The sequence below is a fragment of the Thamnophis sirtalis genome, unplaced genomic scaffold, assembly GCF_051295495.1.
Source record: "Thamnophis sirtalis isolate CommonGarterSnake01/CBP01778 unplaced genomic scaffold, rThaSir2_p1.2 scaffold_3, whole genome shotgun sequence".
NCBI lineage: Eukaryota > Metazoa > Chordata > Lepidosauria > Squamata > Natricidae > Thamnophis > Thamnophis sirtalis.
Genome location: NW_028261383.1, coordinates 133,235,192 through 133,252,093, shown reverse-complemented (window position 1 = coordinate 133,252,093; position 16,902 = coordinate 133,235,192). Strand labels below are relative to the sequence as shown.

The following is a 16,902-nucleotide window of genomic DNA, read 5'->3' as shown; positions in this document are numbered from 1 at the left end:
CATGCACATTCATTAGAAAAGCTTCTGAAGCCAGTCCCAAAATTTAGGTTTATGTTGTTAAGCCTGATAATTCCTCTGTAAATGCGTTCAGGATTTGTCTAGATTTGTTATGTCAAAAATCCATTGTTCCCAAAAAATAATAATCCAAATTGTTAGCTCATCATCTGCATTAAAATTATATTTCCCTTAGGATAAGAACATTGCCTTTTTGACTGTTGGGAAAATGCAAGATACCCCTATAATGTACTTATCACACATGCCGCACTAATGAGCAATGTATGTAATACGCCTAAATGACTATCAGAGCTGTTGAGTAAGGTTTGCACTTCCCTCTGGGCAGGAACATACTTCTCTCTATAAAAAAAATAAAATAGTGGTGGAAAAGCTGCACTCTACAAAAAGATTTCTGCCAATACTTTTTCATAGGCTTTATGGAGCTAAGTGCTAGAAAGAGTCAACCTGGGTTAGAAAATCCAGGAAAGATTTTATTATACCACAGATGAACAGGTTTTTTTACCAAAGCTTTCCTGTTGACAAGAAAATTTTAAACTCTTTTTACACTTTCAGCATCTTGCTATGCTTTGCTTTGTATCTGGTTTGGCTGTCCAAACAGCAATTCCCCCAAAGCTATATAGGGGCTATGGTATGGGTGCTTTTGATTCCTATCTCTGCTTTTGAAGTTCCATTGACTCTGTTCTGATTTAGAGGCGTATCCAGGACACTCTCCAGAAACTTCCACACTCAGCACCAATCTGTTCATTTTCAAGCACTCTTACCATATTTTTCGGAGTATGAGATGCACTGGAGCATAAGGCACACCAAGATTTTGAAGAGGCAAATTAAAAAAAAATGTTTTTGCACTCTGCAGATCTCCCAAAAATGGGTCCGTTTTTTGTCCAAAAAAAGGGCAGGTATAGCCTTTAGGAGGCTTACAGAGGCCTCATGGGGCGGGGGGGGGGGGCAAAATTGAGCAAAAAAGGCCAGTTTTTTGCTCATTTCTGCCCTCCCCAGCCCCCAGGAGCACTCTGCAAGGCTCCTAAAGGCTCTGCACAGCCATTTTGGTGAAGGGGCAGAGTTTCAGGAGGCAAAAAATGCTGTATTCAGTGTGTAAGATGCACCCAGATTTTCAGCCTCTTTTTTGAGGGAAAAAGGTGCATCTTCTAGTCTGAAAAATATGGTAATTGGATAAAAATCCTAGCATCTATCTCCAAAGTTTTGAAATATGTTACATTTATTTCACTGGTTTATAGTAAAAACTCTTGAGATTGAGCAATTTTTTTGCTTGAGGAGGAATTAAGAATTCTTCCTAAAATATATGTAGTGAAGATCTGTGTACTGTTATTTCCACGTATACTTATTTTTGGTTATTTGGCCAGGATGAGCAGCCCAGGATATTGCCTTCCTCATCCAGCACTCCTGGAAGCATGAGGAAGAAAGAAATCAGTGTACCCCTTGCAGCTAATTTCACTGCTAACAATAGGTAAGAAATATTTGTAAGTAGTAGGGCTTAATGCCTGGACATTCAGCTAAAGTGCTGGCATTACCATAAGTTGCAGAAAAATTTCCATAGCTTTGATAGTAACACTTTAATAGTTGAATATGGGTGATACTTTGAGAGTAGGCTGAAACTGCCATATCTAAAGGTGAAGCAGGCAGGAAGGCACATAAACTAGGTGAACAAAAGCCAGAAATCTTGTTTAAAAGATCCCTTGGGGGAAGTAGATAAGGAGGAACTAAGTCGTTAAGGACACAAAAGGAAGAATGAGCCAGACAAAAGTTGGGCCTGAGCACTTGAGAAACCCCTCCCCAAATTTCACCACCACCTACTAGATTTGTAAATTAAGAAGAGAAGAATAGCTGTCAGTCTTGTTGATCCACAAAGCAAGCAAGGACTGTGGAGGGATAAATAGCCTCCTTAAGCTTGCCCATTCTTGGAGTTCTCTTTGGATCTAGACTTCCAGCCAGCCAGCCAGAACCTGGCAGAAAGACGTGAGTAAGCATAAATGAGTGTGTGTGTGTGTGGGAGGGAGGGGGTTTTATACATGCGAGAAAGAGCATATATAGATCTATTGTAACCAAGTGTTCTGTTGAAAGTGATTTGAATCTTTTTTCCAGGGCTGTGAGTGTATGAGTGAGTGGCCATAAATTGAATCTGGGAACACACGTAACAATACCAGGTCCTGAACAGCAAATACTGCTATAACCTAAAAAAGGGTATATTATTATTGGCAGAATTGTGAATTCTGAAGTTTGAGAACTTCCATACTTTTAAAGTTCATTTTGGTTTTCATTATCTGAGGGAAACGGCATCTAGGTCATCATCTAGGACAGTATCCAGAATGCAGCTGATTCAAAAAATCTGGCTATCTTATTGAACATGAGACGGTTATTAAATGATGAGGCTCCAGAAATCTGAACTGTTTTGATAATATATTGGAGAAATTATTCTGAAAGCATGCTGACACATTTTCCTTCTATTTTATGAGGAGTAACAAAGGTGCCATGGGCAACTGCGTCACCACTATGGTGCATAACAATTACTCCACTACGGACAAAATATCTGTGCCAAAGAGCTCCAATCAAGCTACAACTTCACTCAAGTAAGTCTCTTGTATATTCCTGTGGCAGCTTTCCTTCAGTGGTGAATTAGGAGCATGTTGATCAACGTTTCATGCATGAACAAGATGCTGGAAATGGGAGGGAACAGGATTGTTTTCAAGAAGAAAAAGCATAAATAGACCACACATCGAGAGCTCCTGAACTATCTCATTCTTAGTTTAATAACAAACTTGCACTTTTAGTCCTTTTTTCATGTTAATATAGTGTTTCATATCAGCAGTCACTGGACTAAATGTGAGCAAATAGAGATTGCCCAAGCTGTGATGGATAACCTATGGCATGTGGGCCACAGGTGGCACACAGAGCCCTCTATGCGAGCATGTGAGCTGTCACCCCACCTCAGCTCCAGCGCGCCTGCGTGTGCACCTCCCGCCGTCAGGCTGATTGTCAGGTCTCTGCTGCGCAGGAGCGGGGTGCATGCGGGAGAAACGCACACATGCGTGTGTGTGTGTGTGCTGTACGTGCATGCGGGGGGGGGACACGGGGGGCGCGCTCAACCCACGCCCCATTTTTGGTCCAGGAGGTTTTGGGGAGGCCTGCTAGGCCGAAAATGAGCCACAAGGGTATACGTGCGGCGCACACCCCTCCCCCTGGGTCCATTTTTGGTCCCAGGAGGCTTTAGAGAGACCTACTACAGGCAAGGGGATTGCATGCACAGAAAAGTGTGGGTGATTTCATGTGTGCATTGCATTATGGGTGTGGGCACATGCGCCCACATTATGGCATTATGACACCTTTGCACTTCTGGCACGCGAGGACAAAAAGGTTAGTCATCACTGTGCTAGAGTATATATTGTATATAAAAGTAGTTCTCAAGGACAGCAATCCCTGAGAAATCACAGTACAAGCTTAAATGGAAAATGGAAAACATTCTTTAGTGTATCCTAAATTGAAGAGACTTGCAGCATTCCATAGGATCCCATTGAGCAGCATATTATTGTCTCTTTCCTTAGCAACATCATCAAAGCTACTTCTAATGAAGACACAGACAGCAGCAGTTACATGAAATCTCAGAAGAACTTTTCCAGCAGTAATATCCTGGCTCGGAACAATAATACTAGTAGTAGCAGTCCCCCGACTAGGATACAAGAAGTGTCTGAGGAGGAGGCTGAGCGGTAAGCCTGAGAAAACTGACAGGAAGAAAGATGGTAGCAAGAAGTAACAAATTATGCAGAAAAATCAGAGGAAATGAAATGAGGGCATATAGAAATGAGGTTACTAGTTAATTGCCATATCTGATTTGGCAATTTCCAGTTAATAGCCTGGTTCTTCTACAAGCAACCAGGTAAATTTTGGGCAGTAAAAGTTGCAACTTGGTTCCCAGCGTTCTGAAGGATGACAGAGGCAATTTAGTTAGACTATGAATTACAGACAATTATTTGCAGTTACTAAATGGTGTATTTTCACACCTCCTTAGAACTGTGCTTCTGGATTTCTAAAAAATGGAGAGAGGAGTGTTTGTTTCAATATAGAAGCCCTGTTTTTCAGGGGTGTTTTTCCTGTGCCTTTCTTAACATCAGGAACTGTTTTGCTTGACATGGTAGTTGGAAAACATAGTCAACTTGCATGATTCCCCCCCCCCTGTTTTAGATTTGTTAACCAAGTCAATTCGGCTGCTGTGACAATCCAGCGTTGGTACCGGCGGCATTCTCAGAGACACAAGGAAGGCGTAGCTCAGCTTGAGCGATTGTTAGCTTCCAAAAGAGAGGTTTGTCTTATGTATATATTGTATAAAAAACTTCTGAACATGCTGAAATAATATTTTGTTTTGTATGTTTTGTTTTCCATAAGCTTTAAATGCATGAGGTGTGGTTCTGGTTAGATTTTTGGGAAGTTAGTTGGCTTTATTTTTTTGTCCTAGAGACAGGATCTCGATCGTGTAGTTTTATAATGCTTGTGTTGTATGTTTTTAAGGAAAAACAGCAGCAGCAGCAGCTCACAGATGAGGGCAACATCTTGGATTTGCAGCAGAGACGAGATGAGGAGAGGAAAAAAATACGAGAGGAGAAAGCTAGCCTTGCCAGAAGAGCAGCCATCCAGGTAGCCATTTGCTCACTGATATTGCTAGTCCTGGGAATTAGAAGACAGGATTGTCTTGCTTGATTTATTTGGGTTAGAAGTTAGGCCAAGTATGTTTACTGGTGGACGAGGAAGTGGGTCCTAACAGAACAGAAATGCGAGTTGGTGTTTCATTTTAGGAGCTGCAACAAAAACGAACCCAAAAAGCTTTAGAGACGCAGCGTTTGGTGGAGGAGGAGCTGGCAGTAATTAAAGAAGGCAAGAAAGCCAGGAGAAGGAAAAGTGAGAAAGCCAGCTCTTTGAAAAATAGCAGTCCTGCTAACAGCATCATCAAAGCCAACAATGCAGGTGAGAAATAATGGGAGGTCTTGGGACATTTGGCCTAGGGATCTCCTGAACTGCATTTCTCTAAATTCAGCACACACACACTGAATTTGTTTCCATACAAAATAACATTTCTATGGCATTAAAACCCATGGCAACATGGTATTATTTAGTCGTACAAGGCACTGAGAAGCAACAAATAACATGCTGAAAATAAGGAGCAAGTTCAGAAATATTTAACTTGCACATAGACAAATGATGATAACGGAAAAATATGGGCAGCTTTTCGTAGTAAAAAGCTGATTTGCTACACTTTAGAATTGCTTGGAAAATTCAAAAAAATTATTTCAAAACAGACTTGGACTTGACATCTTAAAGTCTTATACAAAAAGGCCAATTCTGAATTCTTATTCTTACTGAATCAAATGCTTTTTGTTGCTACTGCAGGTGCCAACTTCCATTTTGCGGGAATAGATCTAGAAGAAGCTTCTGCCATGGCATCTCTTTGTCGCTCAGCACAAAACAAAGGACCTGAAGAACAGCCACAGGTGTTGCCGCCTTCTGATGTTCCTGAAAGCCTAAATACTTTTTTTTCTTTTACTCTTCCCTCATGATTTGTAGAGTTCCCAATTTCTGTAGCTTTAAATGTTTGTATTTGTTGAGAAGTATAAGGTCTTGCAAACCTTAGAGCTGAGATAGATGAGCCCTCCCTATGTCAGTGAAATATACTGATAATGTCTATTTAGAATTCTTCACAAAATTTCCCTCACATGGATTTTCTGTTTTCAGGATGGGAGTTCGGAAAAAATGGCCAGTGAAGATTTGGATGGTATGATGAGCGCAGCCAGTAGGATGCATTCCAAAGTAACCTTTCATGACCTACTAGACACCCTAAAGCTTTTGGAAGCGGATCCAGAATTTCTGCCACCACTACCGTATCATTCAAATTTTTTCAACGATTACAAATATGCTTGGATAGATGGGGTAATATGAAATATTATATTGTGATGGGTTTTTTCTCTGTAGATCCTTTTTATGGCTTTGGATGAAATTGTACAGAATTTGTTTGGGCTGGCGTGAAAGTGGTTTAGGGAAGAAATCCTGGAAATGAGAACACATAGCAACCATTACTTCTTGCTTTACATTACATAAGCTGCTTAGAGCGAACTTTTGAGAGTTGTGAGCTGGAATATTTTTTACAAACTTGAGACATTTGTAATTGTTTCCCAAACATTTACAGTTAAGAGAAAACTTACCAAAATATTATTTTTAATCAATGGAAATGATTCAATTCAATTCCCCCCCTCACAACTGTTGCAGGTTGAAATCATTCTGTTTAGTACTGCCACAGTAGTCTATATCTATTGATCCCAAAAAATTTTCCCTGCGATACAGGACTTGGACTCAATTTCTCTAACCACTGACAACCTAGAGAAGTTTGGAAAATTGAACTGCTCGCTGGGAGCCCCTGAAGAAGGAACATTATTGTCAGAAACAAAACTTCAGAATATAATGAGCTTTTTGGATGAGATGGAAAAGTCTGAGCAGGAACGACCCAGGTCTGTTGCCTCAGCTTCACAACAAGAGGTGAATATGGTACATTTAAATTTTATTGATGGGGGTGGTGGTGGACAGGATACATGGCTGTTTCAAGCAATGCGTTCTGACCCAGGCTTCCTTAACGAGCAAGAAGTGGAATCTTGGTCCAAGCAAAACCCCTTTTATTTACACGACTATAAATTCCTTTAATTCACAGTCCACAAGGCTTAGCAAACAGTCTTTCAGAGGGTTGTTTATCAAATACGAACATTATCTCATTTGGTGAGCTGCCAAATAACTACTTCCAAACGCAGGGCAAGGCAAAACTTTGCAGAGAGTTTTATTTATTTTTAAACAAACATAAACAAACAAGATATATAACATAAAAACATCTTCCATTACTTACAGTGTGTCGGTTGGTTACAATTTTTTTGTGCATCCTTTCCATAATCATCACCTAAACTTTATATAAAGTCACATATTATCAATCAGATATATATTATATACATTATTATAGTGCTTCATTTATTTGACTTTCACTATTATTTCTTCAATTTAAACGAGATATTCTAAATATGGGTTCATTTATGTTATCATAATTCATTACATCATATTCAATATATCCAATAGTGAAGTATTTTTATACCTATTCTAAATCATTCTATTATTTTGGTATTGGTAACATGGTCTAATAATTTTCAATTCCATTTTAAAAAAAATCTAACCACTGATAAAATAAATCCCATATCCTATAAAATTGTTTGTCTTCTTATTCTCTAATTTTATATGTCAACTTACTCATTTCAGCACATTCCATTATTCATATCATCAATCTAATATATATGTATACAATTATTATAATTATTAAACATCCATTGAGTATAACTATTACTACATCCTTTTTATATGAAGCATGGTAAATTTAGAATAAATTTATATTATGGCATTTTATTACATCAGCCTGAAATCATCCAATAGTATTACATCTTTATATTCTCGCTTACAGTTTATATCGTTTCATATTATAAATCTAGTGTATATAAGTGCAATTTATCACTTTGTTCATATTTTTCTGGAATGTTTTGAATTCTATCCTCAATTTTCATCATCGTTTTGTAAACATTCTCAACTCTTCCCTCTGTTCTTTCTGTTCTTTGTTCTATAATCTCAAAACTCTTTTCAATATTCTCTGTACTGATTAGTATTTTTTGAATTTCTAGCATAATATTTTGCAATGTTAATTCCCTTTCTTCTTCATGTTGCACCATTTTTCCAGATTGTAAGCACTGCCACTAAACCATCCAAGACTTATTGCTAGGTTTCAAACAAATTCACTATAATCTTTCAAGTCCAGGCTTTCTCTTTACTCCAGTCCAGCGGCTGACAATATTCCAAAAGAGCACCTGTATAAACAAATTGTGCTCTTCTCACTTCCTTTCAATAAACTAAGTTAAGGACTTTGAGATATAAAATTTTATGATGGATGTTTCTTATGACGAGCAAAGCTTTCAGTACTGGTATATTAGTGCACACTTTAATTTCTATCCTTAAAGGATGGAAGTTGTACCTCAGTTTGACTAATCCTTTGCTGCTTATTGCACCTGCTAGGGATTATTGCCAGAAGAAGAACTTGCCCACTTGGATCAGGTCTCAGCAGTTGCCACAGAAGTCACCAGCTCTATCCAGAAGCTGAAGTTGGAAGTAGAAGAAAAAAAGAGAGCTGTTGCTTTTCTACAAAGAGCACTGGTGGGTGACCAGAACCGGATTCTTATCCTATGCTACAGGAAGGGGGGAAGTCTGTGTTACACAATTCAATCTTTCGCTCTGTTGTGTGGAAGAATGCATGAAATTAAACCCTGAACTGCCAAAGGGGCAGTGTCTGTCTTTATCTGGCTTTTCAGATTTCAGCAGTGTTGTTGGTGATGAACAATCCATATCAGCAAATGATCTGCTTAGGAATCCCAATGACTATATTTATATGCCCTTTTCCTTTTTTTTCTTGTTGACTTGAGCAGATAGAACAGGTTTTAGGTTTCCTTAATTGCCCTGGTTTTGCTCTTTGTCCTGGCAGGCTCAGCAGCAGGAGTTAGCTGGGCATCAGGTTAAAGATGTACAGAAAGAGCTAACTCACCAACTGACTGTGCAGAAAGAGCAGTATGAAGGTGCAATCCAACGGCACCTGGCCTTCATTGACCAGGTAATCTTTTCTTTTTCATTTCATTTCCATATAGGACTTGAGAATATCAATCCCCATCTTTCACCTACTACCTAATGTCACTTGTATTGCTGGCATATCTCTTTAGAAATTTCTGTGGGCATCAGCTAGAGCAGCTAGCATTCTGAGTTGAAATACTCTGTTGGAAGGGGGGAGCTTTGTATCTATTTTTACCGGAGTAAGACAGCAGCTAGATTCCAGGTACTTTCCGCTAGCAAGCTAATGTGTCACATTAGTATAAACAATGTTGTACTGATAGTAATACTATCTTGCCCGCATCTCTACAGCTCATCGATGACAAAAGAGCTCTGCATCAGAAATGTGAAGCAGTGGTATCTGAATTGAAGGTTGTGGATCAGAAATACACACAGAAAATTGCCCAGATGCAAGAGCAGCATGAGTTGGTGAGGAAATGACATTAATATAAGGGTTGGGTGAGCAAAGAGCAATTAGATAAAACATATTATTGGACTTAAGTTGAAGTGAATTTTGCATAAAGAAAGCAGTGTTTCATCCACTCCGGAGAACATCAACCAAGAGAATGTTGGAAGCCACTTGAATGTTAGTAACATGAGAAGACTGAAATACAATCTTCTATATCATTATGGTTTTTCTTCTATCATCTCTCAATATTTCTCAACTTTGTTAACTTTCACATACTTGAATTTCAACTCCCAGAAGTTTAAATCCATGTGTCTTAAGGTTGCCCAGATTGAGATGGGAGGATGGATAGACAGACAACTTCAGCTAGGACTTGCTATAAATATTAATTTGGGCCAAACAATCTAAACTAGCAGGTACTGAGAAGGGTGGTAGATTTTAAAAAAAATTGACCTCAGTAAAATTAGAGGTATGTTAGCATTATTCCTGCCTTGAAAAGCACTTTGAACAGATGCAATATTCCCAAAATGTTAGCGCTTTCCCTTAGTCAATTTTTTTGATCCCTGTGCTAAGAAGTAATCTACGCTCTGCTTAAGCTGTATCCTTGCTTCCCCCCCCCCCCCCTCCAACTCTATTTCACACTCCTTCTATTTCCCCATTTCTCTCATCTTTCCTCTTTCTGTTTAGGTCTGGCGCACTCTGGGCCCCCTCTGTGAGGTAAACTTTGTGCATGCTGTTAACTTCCGCTTTTGTCCTTTTTGCTGGTCTAGATCCTTTAAATGTGATTTTTTTCCCCCATGAATTTCTTAGATGGTGCTGTGCCTATATCTCTCTTGCGGTATAGGTATGGCAAACATTGCAATTTGGTGCAAAGTGCTATTCCTTGACTTTGATAATAATGCCCTCTTCAGCTTCCATACCTAATACCCAGCTGCACAGGCTCTGGTGTTTATGAAGCAAAGGCAACATTTCCTAAATGCTTTAGCAATTCATTATTACCAACATGCACATTGTTTTGATTGGTGTAGGAAAGTGGATAGATCCAGCATCACATACCCGCCTGTTTTTAAATTTCAGTATATAGATGTAGAGGTAGATTATAGATATTATTTTCATCACATAGGTCCAGGTTACTTGAGGGATCATTTCGCCCCACTGGGATTGGCCCATCCCATCCATTCTGGGAGAGGAGATGTGGATCCTGTCAGCCCAATTGTTCCAACTGACGGGGTCCAGGAGGAGGACCTTCTCTGCTATTGCTCCTGCCCTCTAGGACATCTTGCCCCCCCCCCCCCTGGAAGGTTGGCCCCAACCCTCCTGTCCTTTTATAAGGGCCTAAAGATGTGCCAGTTGGGGAACAACCCAGTGAAGGTTGTCGATCGAGTAACAAAAGATCCCACCTCCCCCTACACCGCCCCTTCCCTCCCCATGTGTCCTTAGGCTTTAATGTTGATTTTAATTATGTTTTAATTGTACATGTATAGACATATTTTAATGTCTGTAAGCTGCCCAGAGTTAAACATATGGTAAGATGAGTGGCCAATAAATTTTGTAAATAAATAATTTTGAAAGGTATGGAAGGGATAAAATAACTTTGCATTATAGAAAAGTACAAATACTAGTTTTATGTGGCACTATATAACCTTTTCGAGCAAAGTAATAACATTGGTCTTCAGATACAGCTGGTCAACTTTTTATTCATCAACTGTTCAAAGTTATTGTGTTGCTGGATGAAGGGATTTACAATCTGTTCCCAAAGTTATGATCATTGCATTGTGACCAAAATTTGAGTGTTTGGCAGCCCATCCATACTTAGAACTGTAGGGGTGCTGTAACTCATCTATCTTCCCCCATCTCTGCCCTTTTTGCCTCCAGCATTCCTTGACTCTTGCTGACTCAAGCTGTTTGGACTTCCTGAGGCTTATAGCCGGGGCTTCACACTGTGTGGTGGCTTAGGAGCTTCTTACAGCCTCAGTGCTGTACACTTCTGAAGATGTTTGCCATCCCATAAGGCATAGTACAGGGCAGCCTAGACGGCAGTGATGGTTTGGGGAGCGGGAGAGATTGGCAGTTTGGAGGAGTTGAAAGCACTACCTTACCTTCAAGGTTGATGGCTGAAAGTGAGCAAGCCTTCGAATGATTTGTACTGGGAAGGGGCTTCAGATAACGACCAGTGGAATGTGCTTTGTGACTGCCACTGAGGGGTGCCAGGACTGCTGTTGCTAAGCGATATGGTCATGTGGTTTTGCACTTGCTCAGCAACTGAAATTCAGGTTCATTTGTGATAAACCAAGAACTACAATTTTTGTTACTCCCATAGTAATGTTACGAGCAGAGGTTTCTTGTCTGTTTTGCATTAGTTTTGCCTGTTGTTTCACTTTCTTGACTTCCAGTCTTCTGTCCTGAATGGCAATATTATATTGTTAGTTGACCTGATCTAATAATTATTTACAAAGAAGATCTGTTTATTTCTTCATCAGTCTCAAAAAGAACTGATAAACTGATAGGAAAACACATTAGAATTCCTTATTCGTGCCCCTTCCCTTTGCACACACACCCTTCATTTAATGCTGCTGCAAGATATGTATCACATTCTTTTTCAAAACAGCTCTTGAGAAAATCTAAGCTTTTTATTCCTAAAATTTGGGAGGCAAAGAATACTGAACAAACCACAACAGCCTCAAATGATTGTGCCCAGCCTTTTATTTTGTAAGGGTCAATCTATTTGAAGCTCTGGAAAAGATCAAGTCTGCTCTGCATCACTCTAGAGAGAGTCTAAGGATAATCAATGTTCAGATTAGGAGCAAGATAGGAAAATGAAGCTCCATTATCTTACAGACTAATCTTAAAAACAAAGAAAAATGTAATTTTTTAAAAAGCTGAGGAAAATGGGACATTTCTGAAGAGATGGAATGTGCCAAATTCAGTGCAGCTGGTTGTTCTCTTAATTTTCTTGGTCCAAATTATTGCAATGGAGAAAGGAGATTTACTCTGTTTAATCATTTTGGGTATATAAACTTAGAGCTAAAACATTTTAGTTGTTATTTGGAATTCATATCTTGAAATTTGTCTTCTAAAATTGGAGCTGAAAAAAATACCATTCATGTGGCATTATAAAAAAATGATACCCTGAATTAGGTTTTTATGCTAAATATATTTATTTTAAATAAATAAGATGAGTGAATGAAGGTTTTATTTATATGGATGCATAATATAAATAATCAAGTATATAAATTACACACTGAGAGACATACACAAATTATATAAAGTACCAGCCTTCCACCCTTCTGAGTTTGGTAAAATAAGGAGCCAGATTGTTGGGGGCAATATGCTGATTCTGTAAACTGCTTAGAGAGGACTGCAAAGCACTGTGAAGCGGTATATAAGTCTAAGCGCTATTGCTATATAAACCACCTGTGTGTATTGTGTGTATTGGGTTAGGGTTCTATAGTGAATTATTTGTAAGTAATGTCAACTCATACATTGCATGCCTTGAAATTCAATTTCAGAAATTTCCAGGAAGTTCAGTTGGCTATCTTACTGGGTTCTTTTTATCCCTTGCAAAGAATTCTCCTCTTCTAACGCAATTCTGATGCATTGCAGATTTATTGAAGAATTGCTTTGTTCTTTCATAGATACAAGATGGAATTTAATGAAAATCTGATATACGTCTTGCTTTTTTCCCTTTTTAATTCACATGAAGGAAATAAAGAAGCTGAAACAACTGATGACGGCCACAGAAAAAATCCGCCGAGAGAAATGGATTGATGAAAAGACCAAGAAGATCAAAGAGATCACTGTTAAAGGTACAGTTGAGCTTTGGTTATTTGTTCAGGTTCTTGTCCCAATAGCAGACTTTTTAGTGGAATCTCCCCCAGGTAGAACTATTTTCATAAGCATGTTGCCTTTGCTTTGACCCTCTAGGCAGGATTGTAGATCTGATTATTCTTTCCAGTTCTCTTTCTTTGCTTCGGCTCAGATACCTGAACTCCCCCCCCCCCCCTTTTTTAATGGATTCATTATTAAAGGCAAATATGCTTTCAAGTGGCAACATTTTTATAACCAATTATGGCAGAGAATAATTTACAATAGTTCTTTTTCATTAAATGTAGTCAGACATTTACGTTATATGCTCTCTGGTCTATTTTACCAGTGATAAAGATACAATTTCATTCCAATTAAACTTGGCTCCTAGTAATGTGATGACTATGTGCTATAAGTCAGGACTGTACAATGCTTTCAATATATTTGAGTAGCTCCATTCACCTTTTGTCATCTTTGATTATTACAACAACTGAATCTGCAGGAAGGAGAGGCGGGTGTACAGAGTGGAAATTCTTGCTTTCACGCAGGCATTTGTAGTCTGTAACCTCCCATTTGCTTTCTTCCCCATTCAGGCCTGGAGCCTGAAATCCAGAAGCTCATTGCTAAACACAAGCTAGAGATCAAAAAGCTGAAATCGCTGCATGAAGTAGAACTACTGCAGTCGGATGAGCGTGCAGCTCAGCGCTACATTCGACAGACAGAAGAACTGAGAGAGATGCTGGAGCACGAGAAAGAAGAGCAAGGGCAGCGAGAGAGAGACCTGGCAAGGCAGCGGTATGAAGGGAGGAGCAAGTAGGAAGATGTCCAGTAGGAGAATGAGGATCTGGAAAAGGCTATAGAAGATGTGCAAAGAGGAAGAAAAAGGGACAAAATTACTCAGGGGGGGGGGCGGGGGGGGGAACCTTGTGTAATATTGTTTACGGAAGGAACACTATGATGGCCTAGAAAAAGTGAGGCATAGAATGTACCTTCATACCTGACAACAAGATGACTTTGTCCATTTGGTTAGAAAAGGTAGCAGTATTGCCAAATCCTGACATCAGGATTTGCTTGAAAATTCTGAGTGTATGTCATTGGTACTCCAAGGACAGAATGGAGAGATACGAGAGTTCACATGCCCACAGAGAGGCATCATAAAGTTGTATTTATTTTCTCAGTTTAGAAACCAGAATATTGTGCAGTCTTGACTGCTAACTGCTGACATCAGAGGGCTTAAGCAGGTACCTAATATAGTAATGTGGGAGGAAAGTAACAGGCAAACAGTACAGTTTGGGTACCATTCTCTGAAATACAGTGGGGCAAAAAAATATTTAGTCAGCCACCAATTGTGCAAGTTCTCCCACTTAAAAAGATATGAGAGGCCTGTAATTGACATCATAGGTAGACCTCAACTATGAGAGATAAAATGAAAAAGCAAATACATACAATCACATTGTCTGATTTGGAAAGAATTTTTTTGCAAATTATGATGGAAAATAAGTATTTGGTCAATATCAAAAGTTCTTCTCAATACTTTGTTATATATCCTTTGTTGGCAATGACAGAGGTCAAATGTTTTCTGTAAGTCTTCACAAGATTGGCACACACTATTGCTGGTATGTTGGCCCCTTCCTCCATGCAGATCTCCTCTAGAGCAGTGATGTTTTGGGGCTGTGGCTGGGCAACACGGACTTTCAACTCCATCCAAAGGTTTTCAATGGGGTTGAGATCTGGAGACTGGCTAGGCCACTCCAGGACCTTGAAATGCTTCTTACGAAGCCACTCCTTCGTTGCCCGGGCAGTGTATTTGGGATCATTGTCATGCTGAAAGACTCAGCCAAGTTTCATCTTCAATGCCCTTGCTGATGGAAGGAGGTTTGCACTCAAAATCTCACGATACATGGCCCCATTCATTCTTTCCTGTACATGGATCAGTCGTCCTGGTTCCTTTGCAGAGAAACAGCCCCAAAGCATGATGTTGCCACCCCCGTGCTTCACAGTAGGTATGGGGTTCTTTGGATGCAATTCAGCATTCTCACGCCTCCAAACATGACGAGTTGTGTTTCTACCAAACAGTTCTAGTTTGGTTTCATCTGACCATATGACATTCTCCCAATCCTCTTCTGGATCATCCAAATGCTCTCTAGTAAACTTCAGACGGGCCTGGACATATACTGGCTTAAGCAGGGGGACACGTCTGGCACTGCAGGATCTGAGTCCCTGGCGGCATAATGTGTTACTGATGGTAGCCTTTGTTACGTTGGTCCCAGCTCTCTGCAGATCATTCACAAGCTCCCCCTGTGTGGTTCTGGGATTTTTGCTCACCGTTCTTGTGATCATTTTGACCCCACGGGGTGAGATCTTGCGTGGAGCCCCAGATCGAGGGAGATTATCAGTGGTCTTTTATGTCTTCCATTTTCTAATTATTGTTCCCACAGTTGATTTCTTCACACCAAGCTGCTTGCCTATTGCAGATTCAGTCTTCCCAACCTGGTGCAGGTGTACAATTTTGTTTCTGGTGTCCTTCCACAGCTCTTTGGTCTTCACCATAGTGGGGTTTGGAGTGTGACTGTTTGAGGTTGTGGACAGGTGTCTTTTATACTGCTAACAAGTTCAAACAGGTGCCATTAATACAAGTGATGAGTGGAGGACAGAGGAGCCTCTTAAAGAAGTTGTTACAGGTCTGTGAGAGCCAGAAATCTTGCTTGTTTGTAGGTGACCAAATACTTATTTTCCACCATAATTTGCAAAAAAATTCTTTCCAAATCAGACAGTGTGATTGTCTGGATTTGTTTTCTCATTTTGTCTCTCACTGTTGAGGTCTACCTATGATGTCAATTACAGGCCTCTCTCATCTTTTTAAGTGGGAGAACTTGCACAATTGATGGCTGACTAAATACTTTTTTGCCCCACTGTATGTTTTATGTGCTGGCTCATGCATTTATAATTGAGCCTTTATGCCCGTTTATTCCATCCTCTCTGTTGTAAGGTTTTTCCATTTTGCAACTTCTACATCTCTTACAAAAAATTTGGTTTCTCCTATTTTTTTTAAAAAATAATGGTTTTGCATTCCTCAAAGGTATCATTATTTTTTTCCTCCCACTTGGTGGAAATCTTTGGCGTTATGTTTCCTGTAATGTTGGGTCAAGGCAAGGATACGGATGACTTGCTAAGACCTCCTTTGAAAGGCTCCCTCTGAACAGGTATGAGAAGCAGCTGGAGCAGGAGGAGCAGTCTCTACACCAACAACGGCGTCGGCTCTACAGTGAAGTGGCCGAGGAGAAGGAGAGGCTAAACCAACAGGCTGCCAGGTGAGAGAAGACTTGTCGGGTTCAGAAATGGTGGGCATGCTGAGCACGTGGGTATTGACCATTTGCACTGACAAGGGTAGTGTTCAGGAAAAAAGAACTACAACATCTTGATATCCCAAAGGTAAAAAGCACATATATTGTTCCCACATACATCATCTTCTCTAGTACTTAGGCCTGGAGAATTTGCAGATGACCAATTCACGTGGCAGTGCTGCATCAATTTTATAGCCTGTTTCAAGGGTACTTTTTTCCACCACATTGCATGTAGCATTTTTTTCAGTCTACAGGCTGCAGTTATTCTAGCATGCATAGACATACACGCCAAGTGGCTAATGCACAAAGAATATTTTATTGGAAACAGTTTAAACTGAAACAATACTGTGAACTTGATTACTGTATTTTTCGGAGTATAAGATGCACCTTTTTTTCCTCAAAAAAGAGGCTGAAAATCTGGGAGCGTCTTATACATCGAAAACAGCAATTTTTTTTGCCTCCTGAAGCCCCGCCCCTTCACCAAAATGGCCGTGCAAAGCCTTATGGAGGCTTTCAGAGAGTTCCTGGGGGCTAGGGAGGGCAGAAATGAGCAAAAAAACAGGCCATTTTTTTAGCCCCCAGCAGCACTCTATAAGCCTCCATAAGGCTATGCATGCAATTTTTTTGACAAAAAATGGGCCAGTTTTCGTCCCCCCT

General features: G+C 39.9%; 1 protein-coding gene across 3 annotated transcripts in view; it reads left to right on the top strand.

Annotated features, from left to right (window-relative positions):
• Positions 1-16,902, top strand: part of CEP131 (centrosomal protein 131) — a 35,386-nt gene that overhangs the window by 10,234 nt on the left and 8,250 nt on the right. For 2 of the 3 annotated variants that reach the window (XM_087710154.1, XM_087710153.1), the window contains exons 5-20: positions 1,377-1,480; positions 2,487-2,600; positions 3,573-3,734; positions 4,210-4,327; positions 4,534-4,659; positions 4,818-4,986; positions 5,410-5,510; positions 5,752-5,946; positions 6,358-6,549; positions 8,110-8,247; positions 8,573-8,698; positions 9,004-9,120; positions 9,785-9,814; positions 12,801-12,903; positions 13,495-13,696; positions 16,105-16,212. In XM_087710154.1, coding sequence (XP_087566280.1) covers positions 1,377-1,480; positions 2,487-2,600; positions 3,573-3,734; positions 4,210-4,327; positions 4,534-4,659; positions 4,818-4,986; positions 5,410-5,510; positions 5,752-5,946; positions 6,358-6,549; positions 8,110-8,247; positions 8,573-8,698; positions 9,004-9,120; positions 9,785-9,814; positions 12,801-12,903; positions 13,495-13,696; positions 16,105-16,212 — 2,105 coding nt within the window. The remainder of the gene's footprint in view (positions 1-1,376; positions 1,481-2,486; positions 2,601-3,572; positions 3,735-4,209; positions 4,328-4,533; positions 4,660-4,817; positions 4,987-5,409; positions 5,511-5,751; positions 5,947-6,357; positions 6,550-8,109; positions 8,248-8,572; positions 8,699-9,003; positions 9,121-9,784; positions 9,815-12,800; positions 12,904-13,494; positions 13,697-16,104; positions 16,213-16,902) is intronic. The other variant, XM_087710156.1, reaches the window with a different exon arrangement.